The sequence below is a fragment of the Leptodactylus fuscus genome, chromosome 1 (assembly GCF_031893055.1).
Source record: "Leptodactylus fuscus isolate aLepFus1 chromosome 1, aLepFus1.hap2, whole genome shotgun sequence".
NCBI lineage: Eukaryota > Metazoa > Chordata > Amphibia > Anura > Leptodactylidae > Leptodactylus > Leptodactylus fuscus.
In genome coordinates, this window is record NC_134265.1 from 30,623,794 (window position 1) to 30,642,016 (window position 18,223).

The 18,223-nt window shown below is 42.5% G+C and overlaps 1 protein-coding gene across 1 annotated transcript in view; it reads right to left on the minus strand.

The window, feature by feature from the left end:
• Positions 1-18,223, minus strand: part of HCN1 (hyperpolarization activated cyclic nucleotide gated potassium channel 1) — a 275,879-nt gene that overhangs the window by 22,444 nt on the left and 235,212 nt on the right. The window contains exons 5-6 of the mRNA XM_075269278.1: positions 11,750-11,896; positions 482-722 (exon numbers count right to left, since the gene is read on the minus strand). Coding sequence (XP_075125379.1) covers positions 482-722; positions 11,750-11,896 — 388 coding nt within the window. The remainder of the gene's footprint in view (positions 1-481; positions 723-11,749; positions 11,897-18,223) is intronic.

Genomic DNA, 18,223 nt, shown 5'->3' on the forward strand with positions numbered 1-18,223 from the left:
GTGCAGTCTCTGTTGGAGAGTCCAATAGAGTGTCCGCTTGAAATTGGTGGACAAGAAAAATCCTGCAAAGGGGACTTTTTCCTTCACCAGTTTCAGTTTAAAAACTAGACACATCTGACGGACCCCATTATAGTCAATGGGGTCCGCCTACCGATTAGTTCTGGTCCGTCGATGCCAGCGTCAATGAACCAGAACATTGGATGCTAGGTTCACAGCGTCTTCCTATTCTAACTTATCAGTGAACACAGCGTCATTTAGAATAAGGTGATGTGATTATTTTAACATGGCAGCAGGAGATGAGTGTGCTGGTTTTGTGGGAGGCAATGACCAGAACTCTGGACACTCCAGGAGCAATGCCATGAAAGAAGTGGAATGCAATAACCTGTAACCTGGCATTATTTTATTGACAGTCTTACCTTATTACCTGCGGTGACTAACATTTCTGTAAAGAGGACTTTCACCCCATTTGTATGATACTGACCTCCAAAATATGATCCGTCAGTCAGTTTCATTTCCCTGCTGGATCTAGTAATGACACCGGCCACGCCATGCTGAATAAAATACATCTTCTTCCCAACTGCTCCTTCACGGATGATATAATCTCCAGGCTGGAAAACCTCAAACCTCAACTTGCTAAGCATGGCTGTGACAAAGTTCGGGTCTGCATTAGCAAACAGAGGCATGGTCGCCACTAGTTTTCGGCAGTTGAAATTGACTATTTCCTAAAATAGAAAACAAAAGAAAACCATAAGAAACTATAAACCACCAAAACATGCTGTACAGTATATTATATCAGCTTCATGTATTATATAACAGTATTACTGCTGGTATTATCATTGTATAAGTGTCGATATCAGCCCAGCTCAACCTATAGATCGGTTAGGATCACCTAAATCACCTGATCTGTTGCCTCTGTTGCCAAGATATTGTTTTGGAGCAATGAAGGCATATCCATTGCTCCAAAGAAGTAAGTGGCAATGCTCCATAGGGCTCCTTTGCATATTGACAAAAATAGTGATATATAGGGTTAAGTGATCGGGATCGGAAAAGATCGGATTCCAATCGGCAATCAAGTAAATTTCACGATCGCGATTGGAATTCCGATCCCGATCTTTTCCGGTGGGATCGAAGTCAGAGGTAATCTTAAGATCGGCTGAACCCTATTCATGTATAGATCATTAATAGGGTTGAGCAATCGGGAAAGGGAAAGATCGGATCCCGATCGACAATCGAGCAAATTTCACAATTGTGATTGGGATCGGCTGGAAAATGATTGGAAATCGGATTTTAAAATCAATCCTGAAATCTCAAGATCGGCTCAACCCTAGAGATATCTCAATAATAGAGACCGAGCCACAAGGGGCATGATCATGTAATTCAGATGACCTTAAGCTATCTATTTGAAGTCCAGTTGATATGGTGAGTTCTGGTGGCAGACTCCCTTTAAATAGGAAGAATATGCAAATTTGTCTCCCATGATGTTAATATAGGAAGACAGTGCCTCAGTCATGCAGCCCACTAGGGGGCACTCCTTTTAACATCATGCCCGATTTTCCCTGAGGCCTTTGCTACAATGATGTGGGATTTTACCAAGTCAGTCTCTCAGCCAAGGACAGCTGTTTCAATCTGATTGGATCTCTTCAGCCCGGCGCAGAGAAGACTAACTTGGCAGAGATGAAGCTGAAGCCTCAGACCAGGTTAAGGGGATATTGTCACCACCACCATATAGGTGTGTGGAGACTTATCAAGCCATTTGTGCTCCACTGTGAGAGATCATGAGAAGAATATGCAAATCTGTCTATATGGAGAATCAGAGGGGAAGTGTCTATTGAAAAATGCAATGGGTTGGAGTTGGTGGAAGGTTGGACTTAAATCTGCTCTACAGACCCTATATGCTTTGTATAATTGACCATTGTTCGCTGCTTCATTATATGAGCCTTGTTGTCAGCCGTTGATTATAATATTTCTTGTTGGATGTCACTTGGTGAGTGAGCCGGAACGTCAGCCTGAATTCAGAGAATTAAAGGAATGTCACCGGATGATGAATATTGTGTCATGCCTCCATCCTATTGACTGTATTAGTAATATTCATGAAGGGAGATATTGGATCTGAATGTCACCCCAAGCGAGTTATTGCTCATTAAGCGTAGCTAAATACAGTATTTAATAATGCAACAGCTCAATTTTGTTATTTTTAGCTCTGTCAGAAATGTATTTTATGGGAGAAAATATATTTAGCAGAAGTGAAAGACAACCCTTCAAGATCTGCAGAATAATCTGTCTGGAGGTGATGCCAAAAGCACTTAACCCCTTAAAGTCTGTCTTCACTTTACCCAGGAGACACATTTTAATATAAAGAACATGGACAAGACGCGAAATCCTGAGATGAAATGTTTGCCAGTTACAGAATCAAACGGGGGAAAAAAATCCTCAAACCGTTTGTAGAATTTTTGTGACATTAGAAAAGTTGCAAATATTGGCCATTTTTGGAAACTTGGACGTCTAGAAGAGCCGTGTGGCCTCAGCTGAGATCTGATTTACTATAATTTGTCCGAGAAATTGGTGCCAATCACATTACAAATTTACACCTGTTCATAGCCATAGAAAAATTCATGGGTAAGAAAAAAATAATATTTATTCATTAAAATATATTTGGTGCAATTTACTCCAACATACTTTGTTTTCAGATTGGGTGGGGGTGCATTGTCCATGGTTTTAGGACTTGAAATGTATCAAAGGTCCACTGGATGGATCAAGTCACACGACTGACATGATGTGTTTCTTAAGGTGTACGAGTGAACCCACTATCCCGTATGGGGATCTGGGCCACTACAGGAACAAGAATTAGGTTGCTACCTCTTGGAATGGTCCTGGTGTTGGTGACAGTTGACAAAGCAGTGCAGGGACTATGTTGCAACAAGGGATCAGACAAAAACAGGGGGAGGGGGAATACAGGGCAAGGTCAGGGCTGGAGGTATATATACAATAGTCAGGAACAGGCCAAAGTCAAACACAGATATCCAGCAGAATATAGATTGAGACCAAGTCAAATAACAAGCCGAGGTCAGTAACACAAAAACAATCAGATCTTTTGCATAATCCTAGTGAACTAGATACTTTTGTTAAGGGGATATCGTCACTCCATAGGGAGAGACCACCAATTAGGTGTGTGGAGTCTTATTAAGCCATGAGCGCTCCACTGTGCAAAGGAACATGGGAAGAATATGCAAATCTGACTTCCATGATGTAATTAGGAAGCCAGTGCCTCAGGCATGCACACCAATAGAGGGTGCTCACTGAGTATGTGCAAGTCTGTCTTCCATGATGTAATTAGGAAGACAGAGCCTCAGCCAAGCAAACCAATAGAGGGCGCTCCCTTTAACATCATGCCGACCTTCTCAGAGGCCTTTGTTTGCAATGATGTTGGGATTATACCAGGTAGTCCCTCAGCCAAGGACAGCCGTTTCGATGTTCTTGCATCTCTATTGGTTTGCTTGACTGAGGCTCTATCTTCCTAATTACATCACGGAAGATAGACTTGCACATTCTCAGTGAGCGCCCTCTATTGGCGTGCACATACTGAGGCACTGGCTTCCTAATTACATCATGTAGATACTTTTGCTCAAATAGGGTGAGGCAGGTGACACAAACTTTTAAACCTGCGCACTGGCCGAAATAGGGTGGGAAAGATTTACTGGTACATGTGCTGTCCCTGGAAAGAAGCGTGCATCCGAAACTGCAGAAGTGCAAGGTATTGTTGAGAAGTCAGGAACAGGCAGCATGTGGAAAGGTAACATGGGAGCCATACCTGCTGGGATATGAAGTGTGCAAGGTGGGTTCCATTTCAATTTACAGATCAGTCCTAGTTAAGGATCCCTGGGGAAATTGGAATGCTACAGGAGGCTGCCCGCCAAACAAACAAATACCTATGCCTACTTGCTCAGACACAAACTTAAACATTGCTAAAACATTCACATAAGAAGATGACGCTGAAGATATTGTATATGATATTTCTCTCCGTATGTGAACAGGTTAAACATGGAGCTGGATCACTGAGGACTTTAGATGGCTTTGTTGTAGTGTTATAGTCAGGGCGAGTGAGATGAATATAAAGGACTGTAAAGGAAAACAGGGTTGCTGTGAATCCCATCTCTTTCATTACGAGTGCTTATCACCTATCAGGAGCTTGTCTCAGGTCCAAACTCCTAGGGAATGTCACCAAATGGATAGAAATTGGATTCATGTAGCTGGTCCGATCTTCCAACGAAACAATGAGCAAGCGTATCTCTGAGAATTATAGGAGGTGTCCCGCGAAACCACAGAACGGTTTCACACTGCTTATACTAGACGGAAATATTTCCTTTTTTCTGCTTAAAGGGATCGGACAAGTGCAAAGCCAACAATGAATATATTATCAAATACGCAATTTTTCATGTCTTTTTCTTCGAATTTGATATCCAAGTGTCATCCATTTTGTATTTGTTTTAATGGACCATGACGTAACGGCAGTGACTTGGACATCTATCTGATTTTACAAACCCATGGAGTCTAAAAAGCAAATTGGGCATAATTTCACACAACAGTCCAAAATTGTTGGCACCTTTTCAAAATGGTGGGTAAATGACTTTGTTTCAGGCATGTGATGCTCATGCAAACTCATCTGTGGCAAGTAACAGGTGTGGGCAATGTTAAAATCCCACTTGAAACCAGATAAAAAGGAAAGAAGTCGACTCAATCTTTGCGTTGTGCGCCTGCTTGCCACACTAAGCATGGAGAACAGAAAGAGGAGAATTGTCTGAGGACTTGAGACACAAACATTTTCTGGAAGAAATACTTCATTATTTGGAAAAATTTCAGGAGTGCCAACAGTTACGGCCATGACTGTATAGGGGAGAATGTAATAAGCCATTTGCGCTATTAATCTGTAGTGGTTTGCAACATATTGAGATTAGAGATGAGTGAGTACTATTCGAAACGGCCATCACCCATAAGAAAGAATGGAAGCGGCCGGCACACAGACTTTGCTGGCGGCCAGTGGCTTAACCCCCTGCGTGCCGCCTGCGTGCATTCATTCCTATGGGTGTGTGCTATTCGAAACGGGAGTTTCGAATAGTACTCGCTCATCTCTAATTGAGATATAATCCTTTCCCAACATCTAGGATATGGTGGCCATAATCGGAGGAACCATAGCCAACAGTCTCCGCTGTATTATAGTCAAATCTGTGAAGTGTGAGCTAGTCTAAGGGGTTACTACAACACTACTGTCGTAAAAAAAGGTGGTATTGCTACTATTGATATTTCACCGCAGCTTGCCGACACTGTGCGAGGGGGGACCCAAAAGTTTCCAGAATGAGGCTTCTGCGCACGCAGTTTTCGTAGTACGTGATTCTGCAGCTAGTTATTTGATCAACCATGCCTTCTCAGTCAGTGTGCCAAGCGGCGTTGATGTGGAAGGTTTCGTCTACCTGCAGTGAATTTTCTTGCAAGAGCTGTTTTGTTCAGCCATCGTTTTTCTTCATGGAGAAGTTTTATGAGCAGCGCGCGGCTGTGAAGTTTTGCTTTCTGCTCGGGTAAAAAGCATCGGAAACCGTTCAAATGTTGAAGACCGCTTACAAGGATGACGCTATGTGTCAAGCTCAAGTTTTCTCGTGGTTCACCTGCTTTAAAAATGGTCAAATGTCAATTGATGATCAGCTGCGTTCTGGATGTCCGTCAACTTCCCGAACGGACGAAAGTGTCCAAAAAATCAACGAGCTTGTGCGTGAAGATCGGCGACGAACCATTGAGGAACTCGAAGAGTTGTCTGGAGTGAGTTGGAGCTCGACTCAGCGCATTTTATCGGAGGATTTGGGCATGTCACAGGTCGCTGCAAAGTTTGTGCTGCGGCTCTTGACTGATCAACAGAAAGAGCGTCGCATCGAAACATGCTGTGCCATGAAAGAACATGCCGAAACTGACCCTGAATTTTTTTCTAAAATTATTACGGGAGATGAGTCTTGGTGCTATGCTTACGACCTACAAACCAAACAACAATCAAGCCACTGGAAGACGCCATCCTCACCCCGCGCCAAAAAGGCTCGTCAAGTGAAGTCCAATGTTAAGACAATGGTCATTTGCTTTTTCGATGCACTCGGAATTCGTTCCAACAGATCAGACCGTTAACCAGGTTTTCTACTTGGGGGTTCTCAAGAGGTTGCGCAACAGTGTGTGGCGAAAAAGGCCCAAAATGTGGCAGTCTGGTGATTGGTTTTTCCGCCACGACAATGCCCTAGCCCACACCGCCATCTCGGTGACCACTTTCATGGCAAGAAACGGCATGGCTGTCTTGCCCCTCCCACCCTATTCACCCGATATGGCTCCCAGTGACTTTTTTTTATTCCCACGAATGAAGAGGAAACTCAAGGGGAAGCGTTTCATGGACATGGAGGAGGTGAAGAGGAAAACGACGGAGGCGCTTGCACACACCAAAGTAGATGAGTTTAAAAAATGTTTTGAACAATGGCAGACGAGATTTGACAAGTGTATTGCCGCTAAAGGAGAGGACTTTGAAGGAGATTGACGCTTCAAAAACTACTTTTCTGGAAACTTTTGGGTCCCCCCTCGTACCCGCCAGTTTGATACAAAGACCCAGTGCTCAGGTGCAATGTTGTATTTTTACATCTCAATACGTTTAGAAAAATCAGTGTATTTGCATTCAGGAAAGGAGGAGCCGGCGTCAGTAATGCATCTACAAAGGCGGCATAAAAGAAACTGGCGACACAAACCAAGCTCTGGAGAGCTGCCAGAAAACATATCCTTCTCCTATTTCTTCTCCAAACGTGATGTATGACAGATAATTGAACATATGTGAGCTCTTTCCAGCCGCAGCTGAATAACTCAGTCAATCAGATGCCGTCACCGGGCAGACTGCTTTGTCTTGATACAGTATTTCAATAATGTGACCTGTCACACACTTGTGTATATGACAAACACAAATATGCTGAAGTCATGCAGATTATTAATCTCCCGCGACTCATTCAGGAGTCTTATCTTCCTAATGGTAAAAGTAAAATGGATTACACTTTAGAAGATAAAAGAACAAATTGTGCGGGTGCGCAAGGATTCCTAAAGATTAATCCAGGCTTTGGGAAGAATCTGCACTGTGAATAATGATAAAACCCAATCGAGTCCATCTACCTGCTATAATAACCGCTGCCAGCGGACAGTGGCATGATAGGAAGATGACTGTACACAGGAGAACAGCTCAATCCGTTACCATCGGGGACAGGGCGGTTTATCTTTCACATTAAGGTGATGGTAAAGCGTAATGGCCTCTGGCCTGCATGATATGTAACCTTTCGCAGAGGATAATGGCCTCTCCAATTTAGCAGGCCCCAGAACTAATCAAGCTGAATGCCGGGAGCGTTATGACAAGCTGGTTTCATGTGAAGGATTATAACCTCCAGTCATAATGGAAGATGTCCTATACCCTGATCACCTCCGTAATAAGCTCATTGCCTCTGTCGTAGTAGTCCTCTTGGCCTCATTCATACATAGAGAATCTTGTTGCCACTTTATACTTCATTCTCTACAAGGGTCCACCAAGGAATCGACCTTAGATCCCCAATCTGGACGTTATAACGTCTTACCAAAATAGACCACATGTCCACGAGAGAATCTATCAGTGGGTCCAAGTTATGATACTATAAAAAATAGAGTAGTGGGCCGCCAAAAAATCCACCAGTGGGTCCTAATTTTGTCAGGAATCGATATAATCAAAACAATATGTCTCAACCAAGTCTGTCAGAGATCCTTGCCCCTACTCCTAAGAGGACATCCTCTACGTCTGGAGGAGAGAAAGTTTCACCAGCAACATAGAAGGGGATTCTTCACAGTAAGAACAGCGAGGCTCTGGAACTCTCTGCCCCAGGAAGTGGTGATGGTGGGTGCATTAAACAAGTTCAAAGTGGGCCTGGACGCCTTTCTTGAAGAGAATAATATTACAGGTTATAGATTTTAAGGACACGATCCAGGGTTTTATACTGACTGCCAGATTTGGAGTCGGGAATGAATTTTTCCCCTGAAATGGGGCAATTGGCATGAGCCTCATGGGGTTTTTTGCCTTCCCCTGGATCAACACTATAGGGATTGTAGGGTTATAGGTTGGACTTGATGGACTGATGTCTTTATCCAACCTCATCTACTATGTAACTATGTACTCGCCACCCAAGGCCAAGGAAAACCTTATGAAATGTTAAATTTAATTCATAAATACATAGATATATAACTCATAACACAGTATTCTATATACACAGTATGCTATATGCGCAGTATGGTATATACACAGTAGGCTATATGCATAGTTCATCACAGTCTGCCCAAAATCCACCAGTGATCCCAGTTCTCACACTATAACATGGTCTTGCTACAACAGAGCTCTAGTCCATCAAAGAATCTACCAGTGGTTGACAGTTAACCAAACCTTGCTACAATAGGCTACAGGTCAACCAGAGAATCCAACAGTGGGTCCAAGTTCTGACACCATAACAAATTCTGGCCACAATAGACCATACGTCACGTCCACCAAAGAAACCGACAGTGGGTCCAAGTTTTGACATTATAAAATAGTCTTTTTACAATAGAATACTGGTTCACCAAATAATCTACTAATGATGCCCATTTTGGACACTATAACAACTTTTTGCCACAGTAGATCTGGTCCACCAAAGAATATATTAGTGGTTCTAGGCTCTGACACTATAGCAAATTCTTTCCATAAATACGACACTGGTCCAACCAGCAGAGCCAATACTGACACTATAACAATAGACTACATGGAGTCCATGTGTTGATTGGGGGTTCGTGTGTCCTTGGGGTCTCGTTGTTCTTGTTTGGGACATGTAGGCATGGGGTGGGAGGGTGATGGGGCTTAAAAGTCATATATATATATATATATATATATATATATATATATATATATATACACACACACTCACCGGCCACTTTATTAGGTACACCTGTCCAACTGCTCGTTAACACTTAATTTCTAATCAGCCAATCACATGGCGGCAACTCAGTGCATTTAGGCATGTAGACATGGTCAAGACAATCTCCTGCAGTTCAAACCGAGCATCAGTATGGGGAAGAAAGGTGATTTGAGTGCCTTTGAACGTGGCATGGTTGTTGGTGCCAGAAGGGCTGGTCTGAGTATTTCAGAAACTGCTGATCTACTGGCATTTTCACGCACAACCATCTCTAGGGTTTACAGAGAATGGTCCGAAAAAGAAAAAACATCCAGTGAGCAACAGTTCTGTGGGCGGAAATGCGTTGTTGATGCCAGAGGTCAGAGGAGAATGGCCAGACTGGTTCGAGCTGATAGAAAGGCAACAGTGACTCAAATAGCCACCCGTTACAACCAAGGTAGCCAGAAGAGCATCTCTGAACGCCGCACAGTACGTCGAACTTTGAGGCAGATGGGCTACAGCAGCAGAAGACCACACCGGGTGCCACTCCTTTCAGCTAAGAACAGGAAACTGAGGCTACAATTTGCACAAGCTCATCGAAATTGGACAATTGAAGATTGGAAAAATGTTGCCTGGTCTGATGAGTCTCGATTTCTGCTGCGACATTCGGATGGTAGGGTCAGAATTTGGCGTCCTTGGATCCATCCTGCCTTGTATCAACGGTTCAGGCTGGTGGTGGTGGTGGTGTCATGGTGTGGGGAATATTTTCTTAGCACTCTTTGGGCCCCTTGGTACCAATTGAGCATCGTTGCAACGCCAAAGCCTACCTGAGTATTGTTGCTGACCATGTCCATCCCTTTATGACCACAATGTACCCAACATCTGATGGCTACTTTCAGCAGGATAATGCAATGCCATGTCATAAAGCTGGAATCATCTCAGACTGGTTTCTTGAACATGACAATGAGTTCACTGTACTCCAATGGCCTCCACAGTCACCAGATCTCAATCCAATAGAGCATCTTTGGGATGTGGTGGAACGGGAGATTCGCATCATGGATGTGCAGCCGACAAATCTGCGGCAACTGTGTGATGCCATCATGTCAATATGGACCAAAATCTCTGAGGAATGCTTCCAGCACCTTGTTGAATCTATGCCACGAAGAATTGAGGCAGTTCTGAAGGCAAAAGGGGGTCCAACCCGTTACTAGCATGGTGTACCTAATAAAGTGGCCGGTGAGTGTATATACAGTATATATATTATTAAAGGGATTTTCCACAGGATAGGTCATCAGTATGTGATCTTTGGGGGCAACACCTGAACCATGCATAGGTCAAATGCCGGAAGCTGCTAGTGGACGGGCGGCGTGTACACCATTGCTCCTATACAAGTATAGCAAAGCTTCCAGGGAATTGCAGCTCCTATTACTTGAATTAAGTCCACCAGCACTAGTACCTGGAGGCTGCTGCAACAGCTGATCTATGTGTTGTCTGGGGGTCCCTACCCCTATAGATCACATACTGGTGACCTGGGTTTTGTACTTACGAAATACGAAGCATAAATTATACAGACATAATCAATAACAATGAACATGGAAAACGAAAAATTCAATCCAAGGTAATATGAAAAATGGAAAAGGTAGAAGTATATATCAAAGTACATGCGGAAAGCCAATAAATCAATACTTACAATTGAGTGAAAGAGGTCGGGGTGGGGGAGTAAAAGCATTTATAGGGCTATATGGATGAGGGCAAAGGGAAGGAGTTGTTGTCTGGTGCTAGATCATTGGATAAAGCCCCCATGTATTATCAGCTCAGAGGACTAAGATAAGGGATGGACAGTGTATGCCCCATGTTCATGGTCTTGAGCTAGTCTGAGCGGTGGGTTGGAGCTCCCATCAGCTTTAATTCAGTATAGTAGCCTTATCTGAACACTATATGGCAACACTGTATTGTGCCTTTATTGAGCACTATATAGCAATTTTATTTTAGCACTAAAAGTTCCCACTATTTGAACTCTGTATAGCAGTATTAGGGTGCATTCACACTGAGTAAACGCTAGCTTATTTTGTAGAGTAAAATTACACTTGTAAATTTTGCTATCCCATTGACTTCAATGATATTTTACAGGCGTATTTTTACAGGCGTATTTTTTACTGGCGTATTTTTTACTGGCGTATTTTTACACTTGTAAAAAAATATCATTGAAGTCAATGGGATAGCAAAATTTACAAGTGTAATTTTACTCTACAAAATAAGCTAGCGTTTACTCAGTGTGAATGCACCCTTATACTGTAATAAGTGTGTATTTTGGCATTGTATGGCAGTTTTATGCGCATACTATAGTTTTATTATCATTAGTTTTGTATAGCAACATTATTTGGTTACTGTGTTGCAGTATTATTATTCAATATCTTTTGTAAGGTGACAGTATTTGAGGAGCGCATAGAAGTATTTTTTTAAGCTACGTATGTTGGTAGTATATACAAAATGCCTGGCATTTCTAATGTTGAGTTCTTTACATGAACTCCAAATGGTAGGACTTTATTACTCCGTATAGCAGTATTATTTTACCATGACATGTCAATATTAATTTAACACTGGATATCAATAGATATACAGTGTATATAAATGTATATAAGGAGACTGTATTGCGTCACAATATATTCCTACAACACGGTATAGTAATACTAGCTAAGCCATGTGCGGAATATTTATTGATACCATTTGCTATACAGTGTACAATCGTCTCATGTATGATTGAAATGCTTATTACTATTACAAAGAGTGGCCGACCGTGCACTTACCTCCCTAAGAGGATCATTAAGTTCACTGAGAATATTGTCCTCATCGAAGATCTTTCCTTGGTACCTGTGCTCATAATAGTCATGTATCTTCTGTCGCATGTCAGAAGGCAGCTTATGGAATGACATGTACTGTTCCACTTGTTTGTACTGGGAAAGACAACGAAAATGTCAATTAATTACAGAAAATGCAATAATACAATACGTTGTGAAGCAGAATAAACCAGATAAAGATGTGTCCTTCATTATCTTTTGTCTTGGGTCAACATATCGTAAAATGACCAACTTTTAAAAACAACATGATTATGCAACACTGTTCATAGATGTCATGTGTGTGTCCACGTGTGGCTGCCCAGTGGTTGCCTGTGGATCACATCTTGGCAAGGGCTAAACCAGTTTTATAGGAAAATGGGAGTCATTAAAGGGTTATTCCCATCTCAGTCTTTCAAGATGGTGATAGCTCTGCCAACACTTCCCCGAGATGGGCTGAGATGATGAGTCTCTTCGACATTGTTTCCATGACTTACCCATAAACAGTGGTAACAGAAACAGCGTAGCTCGCCGATCAATGATGATTCCATAACTTCTATTTACATCTATGATACTAGCTCCCATTCTTAGCATCTGTAGTATGTTATTGAAATTTTTACTGTAGCCCACACCATCCCTGAGCTATTACTACAGGTAATTTTGCTGCCTGATATGCTACTTAGGCTGTGTACTATCAGGTGGGCGGTGTCAGGCAGAAGCAGGCTAGGGTTCAAAGCTCCAATCAGAGGGAGCCAGTTTCAGAGCTCAGAATCTCACCCCTTTGCCTGCTCCTGCCTGACACCGCCTTCCTGACAGTACAGAGACTAAATAGCATATCAGACACCAAAACTGACTGTACTAATTGCTCAGGAATGGTGGAAGCTAGAGAAATTATACCTGTGCCAGAATCAGCGTAAATTATGCCAAGAGTTGGACTTGGTGTAGGTAGTGATGGGTTCTCTTTAAGAAGAACAGTATAGCCCAGCCAACTTTGGTTCATTTCCTAACTCCGACCTTGTGGTTGGAAGAACAAGCCTCGTATTCCCATCTTGGCCATGTTTGACCAAGTCAGGAATAAATCTTTAACCAAATACCAGCATAGGTAATGATAGCCACATAAAATAAAACCTTTGTTGGACATAAAAACGGAAATGATATGTCACAGACTATTGATACGTTTCCACACTTGAGCACTATATATGTGCCGGGAAGCCTTAAGACATTCTAGGGATAGATTTCCTCACCCCATCCATGGTGTTACATATAGAGCATTCCCGAGGAGTTGTAATAAGACGGTGTGGAGAAATATACTTCACTTCCTCATTTTCACTAGAGTTAGGTAAATCGTTAAAAAGTAAACTTTTCCCTAAATCTGCAAAATGCAACTGAATCTGATTCACTATAAATCCCAACATTCGCAACGTCTTTCATTTTCCTTTCCTTCTAGCCGCGTGTCTTTAAATTATCATTTTGATCTTTGATATGATGAATTATTAAAGGGTTGTCTCCTTAAGACAACTCCGATTAACCAATGGCTACACGCAGACGCAAAATTGCACCAAGGGCTCGCAACAAAAATTTCAGGTGTGTAGATTTATTAAGGTCAGGTTCACATGGGGTTTTGACACGGAATCCGCATCAGAGTCCAGTTCAAAAAACACCCCAATTGAAATCAACGTGAGCCGGCCATTTCCTTTTATCGCGAGAAGTTTGTTCCCGCTCGCGGAAAAAAAGAAGCGACATGCCCTTTCTTCATGTGGATTCCGTGGCTGACTGCCTCGCGATACTCCGTCCCGACTAGGCCCATTCATTTGGGCCTAATCTTGAGCGGAACGCTGCAACTGGATGCCGGTGCACTGTATGCACTGCACTGACTTCCAGTCACGGCTAGCCATTTTTTTGGACTGGCTAATGAGGCGGCCTCCACCTCAAAATCCAGGTCCAAAAAACTCTGTGTTTTTATGTGCCAGCCTTGATAAGGGCCCCAAATGGCGCAGGGCACAAGTGCCCCCTTCATAAATCAGTGGTACCCCCATAGCCTGAATGGGGATACACACCACCACCCTCCTAAGATACTTGGACTACAGATTTGGCTTTAAAAAGGTCTATTATGTCCGAAACGTCCCTTATATGATCTGGAAATATTTTGAACTACTGTAAATTTTTGGATGGTCTGATGTACACCCTACATATAGCTGTCACCCTGTGAATTTTTCATTAATTTTGGTGAACGGAGTTGCATTGTGATACCAAAGGTGCCAATAACATTAGGAAAGAGCTGGAGGGCAACCTGGCAATCTCTGGTTGGGCAACGGGAGTCGTGGCCAATATCGCCGATAAGCCCAATGATGCAATATGAAATTTGGCTGTTAAAACAATCATGTTGCAGACTAGACGCATGTGAGATGCAGTTGAATGCGACTTCCATTGAAGTCCAAGGTAAAAAAAATTGCATACGACTTGCGATTTATGACCAAAATCCAACACGTGTATCTTCTGTGACTGTCACAGTTGAATAATCTTTCATTTCACAATGCAAAAACATTCATTAAAATGTTTGTAACCTAGCGATCAGCTGATCACTGTGGATCTTGCTTGGTGATCTGCTGGGAATTCTACAGTCAGCCATACATTTTCCCTATAGCGGCCACTACAGGTGAAATGTAGTATTACATGGCAGTCATCCAACTGAATGGACATGTGTGCAATAGATGGGATCCTGAGCAGAGAATCCCCCTTTATGACGTCCATGGGTTCAAACCTTTACAGAATTATAAATTCCTAAAATAATAGAAGTCCTCCTTGTTATGAATCCCACTAAGACCTCTTAAATATTTATTACGCAATAGATGAAATCTTAACGCAACTTATTTTCTATGAATATTGATTGAAAAAAACAAGAAGGAAAATGAAATGAATAGTATGACTTATCAAAGCTGACACGAGGCAATTTACTTGGAGTGTAGCCGCCGAGAACAAATAAGCTCTACACAACGAATCAAATTCCTGCTGTCACCCCAAAATACTGAAAAGCTGTCACTCACGCTGGGAAGTGATTGAAACACCAGTATTATCGCACATGGATAGCTGCCGACTGCACTGTAATCACTGCCATGAAATACCAGGCTGCAGACTACGCCACGTTCTTACAATCTTCATGAAAATAGCAATTAGAAAACCGCCGCTCGGAGGGTCTCTCCATGGAATCCCCTGGCTGATTAGTTTTCGGGTCATGCTCAGCTTTAAGACTGTATATTATGGCAGCTTGTTATTAGGTGACGCGACCTATTGAGGCAATCATCAGATGCAGAGCCGTGCCCCCTTGTTAATACTACTTATGCCTCCGTATATGAGGAAGTTACCGATATTTTGGAACGTGTTGCCAAAAAATGAACTATTTTTTTTTATCAAGTAACATATAGTCAAAGGTTCTTTGTTAATTACATGTTATCCATAGTTTTTTTAAAAAAAATTCTAAAAATCCCGCAGTTCTGACTCCGGCTACTAAGCCAAATAATAGGTTGCTACTTCCTTTTTTTGATGTAGGGGATTTCTTTGCAGCAATGACCTCACTTATCAGCACATCGATGATCACAACTATCATGTATATCTAGATAAGACACAGAGTCCATTGTAAGTTATTTCACAACCTATCTATCCCCATTCTGCACAATGACCTCTACGGAGGTCACAGATCATGATTAATAAATTCTCCCATAGAAGTCTCTAGATCATTGTGTCTATGGCTTATGGTCTAGCTCCAGTACACCGGAAGTCATCTTAGGCTTAGTGGTAAGATTTTTTATTTTTATTTTTTTTACAAAAAATTTAAGGCTGACACCCAACTTGATGTAAATGTCGCAGTTTGGCCACGGTGGAAATGCCGCAGCAAAAACCACACACAACATTTCACAATCCCTGAAAAGTGTATGGGATCCTAGCAAATTTATACATTGGCGAAAAATACCCGCAGCGGAAATGTTGCGATTTTCACGTTTTTGGAAATCGCAGAATGTCAATTATACCTACAGAAACTCTGGTGGTTTCCATCTGTGGAATTTCCATATATAATAGTAAAATTAATCATTGCTTACCCTTTCGAATCCCATTGCTCCAGCACCGCCACCAGACCCTGGTGTAGAAAGGACATCCCATACATTATCCATATGGCGGCCTATCACTGGTCACAGCGGTCATGTTTGTATATAGACAAGAACACAACCTCAGAGGCCAGTTATGGCTGTGTGAATAATGTACACGATATTATCGCTACAGGACTGAAAGGAATTGAAATGACAGGGAATGGAATGGTGGATAGAGATTTTGGTAAACCTGGGCTTATACACAGAACAAGCAGAGCTGCAGCTCAAACCAGTTCCACCAATGGACACCACCACTGGATATCAATATTATCTGCTCTTGTCCACAGAACACAAGGACATTTCCCTAACCACTAGACAAATACAGTTCCATAAAATTTGTTACTAAATGTGCTCCAGAATTCTGTTGCAAAATTTGAGTAAATTTTAGCTCATGCCAATTTTTTTTTTCCAATTCTTCAGTTCATACTTACACCAGTGCAAGACATTATCGAGACTTGTACACTACACACCAGTGTAGTACTTTTAATAAATTTACTAATTCTGTCTAATTTTCAGAAAAGCAAGACTACTCTAGATTAAATGTGCCAGTTTTATCACAGTGGATGAAGCTGACTGACAATTCAGGAAGCCTACAGAGCGGACCTGAAGGGGTAGTGGAGTAGGCCACATGACAGTAAAGAGGGTGAAGAGCTAATAGAAGGTCAGATAAAGTTTACCAGGTTAAGAAAGGGACAAGAGGTAGGGATTAGAGATGAGCGAGTAGTATTCGATCGAGTAGGTATTCGATCGAATACTACGGTATTCGAAATACTCGTACTCGATCGAGTACCACTCGCTATTCGAATGGAGAAGTTCGATGCAGAACCAGCATTGATTGGCCGAATGCTATACAGTCGGCCAATCAACGCTGGTTCTTCTCCTACCTTTAGAAGTCTTCTCCTGGGCAGAGCCGACTGCGCATGCCCGCTTGTAGCGCGGGCATGCGCAGTCGGCTCTGCCCAGGCCCGATGCCTGGCAGAGTGAATTCAGAGCCGGAAGACGCTGTGGGGACACTGCACGGAGAAGACTTCTCGGAGGATCCAGCCCGACCCTCATTCGTGGACTTGGTGAGTGTAATTTGATCGAACGTTGCCTACCCCTGAAACGAGCATTTTCTCCCCTTAGAGTATAATAGGATTCGATATTCGATTTGAGTAGTCGAATATTGAGGGGCTACTCGAAACGAATATCGAACCTCGAACATTTTACTGTTCGCTCATCTCTAGTGAGGATTATTCAATGTTTACAGTTTAGAGGAGTTATAGATGGGGGAGGTGTGGAGAGGGGATCATTCTACTCAGGAGTGTAACAGGGAAAAGTTGTCCCGCCCGCCCTCCATTTTTTTTCCTGTGCTTTCGACGCGGCGGCGTCCTAAGGAGGGGTCTTCTGGAGGTTTTAGTGGAAATTTAAATGGATGACAAGTGGTTTTGTAGGTCCTGGGGTCACGTTACCCAGGATGGAGATACCTTCCGATGTTGGTGCCCATGGGTCAGGTGGATTACGGCTGGGGGTAAAATCCGGAGGTCTGGGGATTGGTGCCTCTCAGGGATCCCTCCTTCTTGGTGGAGATTAGTGTTATATATGGGGACAAGTAGTCAGCTTGTTATTGGTTCATAAAGGGGAGGTCAAGATGGTGGTTCATTTGCATTCTAATTTACATGGTATTTGAATAATATGTTTATGTTATGTGTATGCTAATTTAATGACATTTATTGGATATTAATGATGGTTATTTGTTCTAATTAACTTGGTTGTGGTAAATAAAATGCCGCTGTGGCCTTTACTTCCAACCTGGTCTCTGTGTGTTTAATGGGAAAATGGGGTGTGGGAGGTTGGTATGTTAGGCCCAGGTCAGCTAGCCTTTTTTACTAGTCATGTCAATCTATTTCTTTGCCCTTGTCAGACAAGACATGTCTAGTATATATTCCAAAACATACACTAGAACCTTTTAACAAAATTGTATGTATACTATACTTATATTCTAAGTAAAACATGTAACGGTAGAATTACACTAGTGTCACCTTTGCGTTGTTGGGGTCTGTCGGGGGAACAACAGAGAAGTGGACCGCTAAATAAGCTGTAACCAGTGGAGTAACTAGGTGAACGTTTGACCCTGAGCCCGATCTTTTCACAACCCCAGAGTATAATGATCGGAGACCCAGGTGAGGATACAAACATAAAAAAACAATGTTACTCACCTCTCCTGGGCTCAGGCGCACTCCCTGCTGATGTCAGCCATATTCATTGGTGGACCAGATGTCACCTGAGCCAGCCCTGCATTGCGATCGAGTCCTGGAACATCACC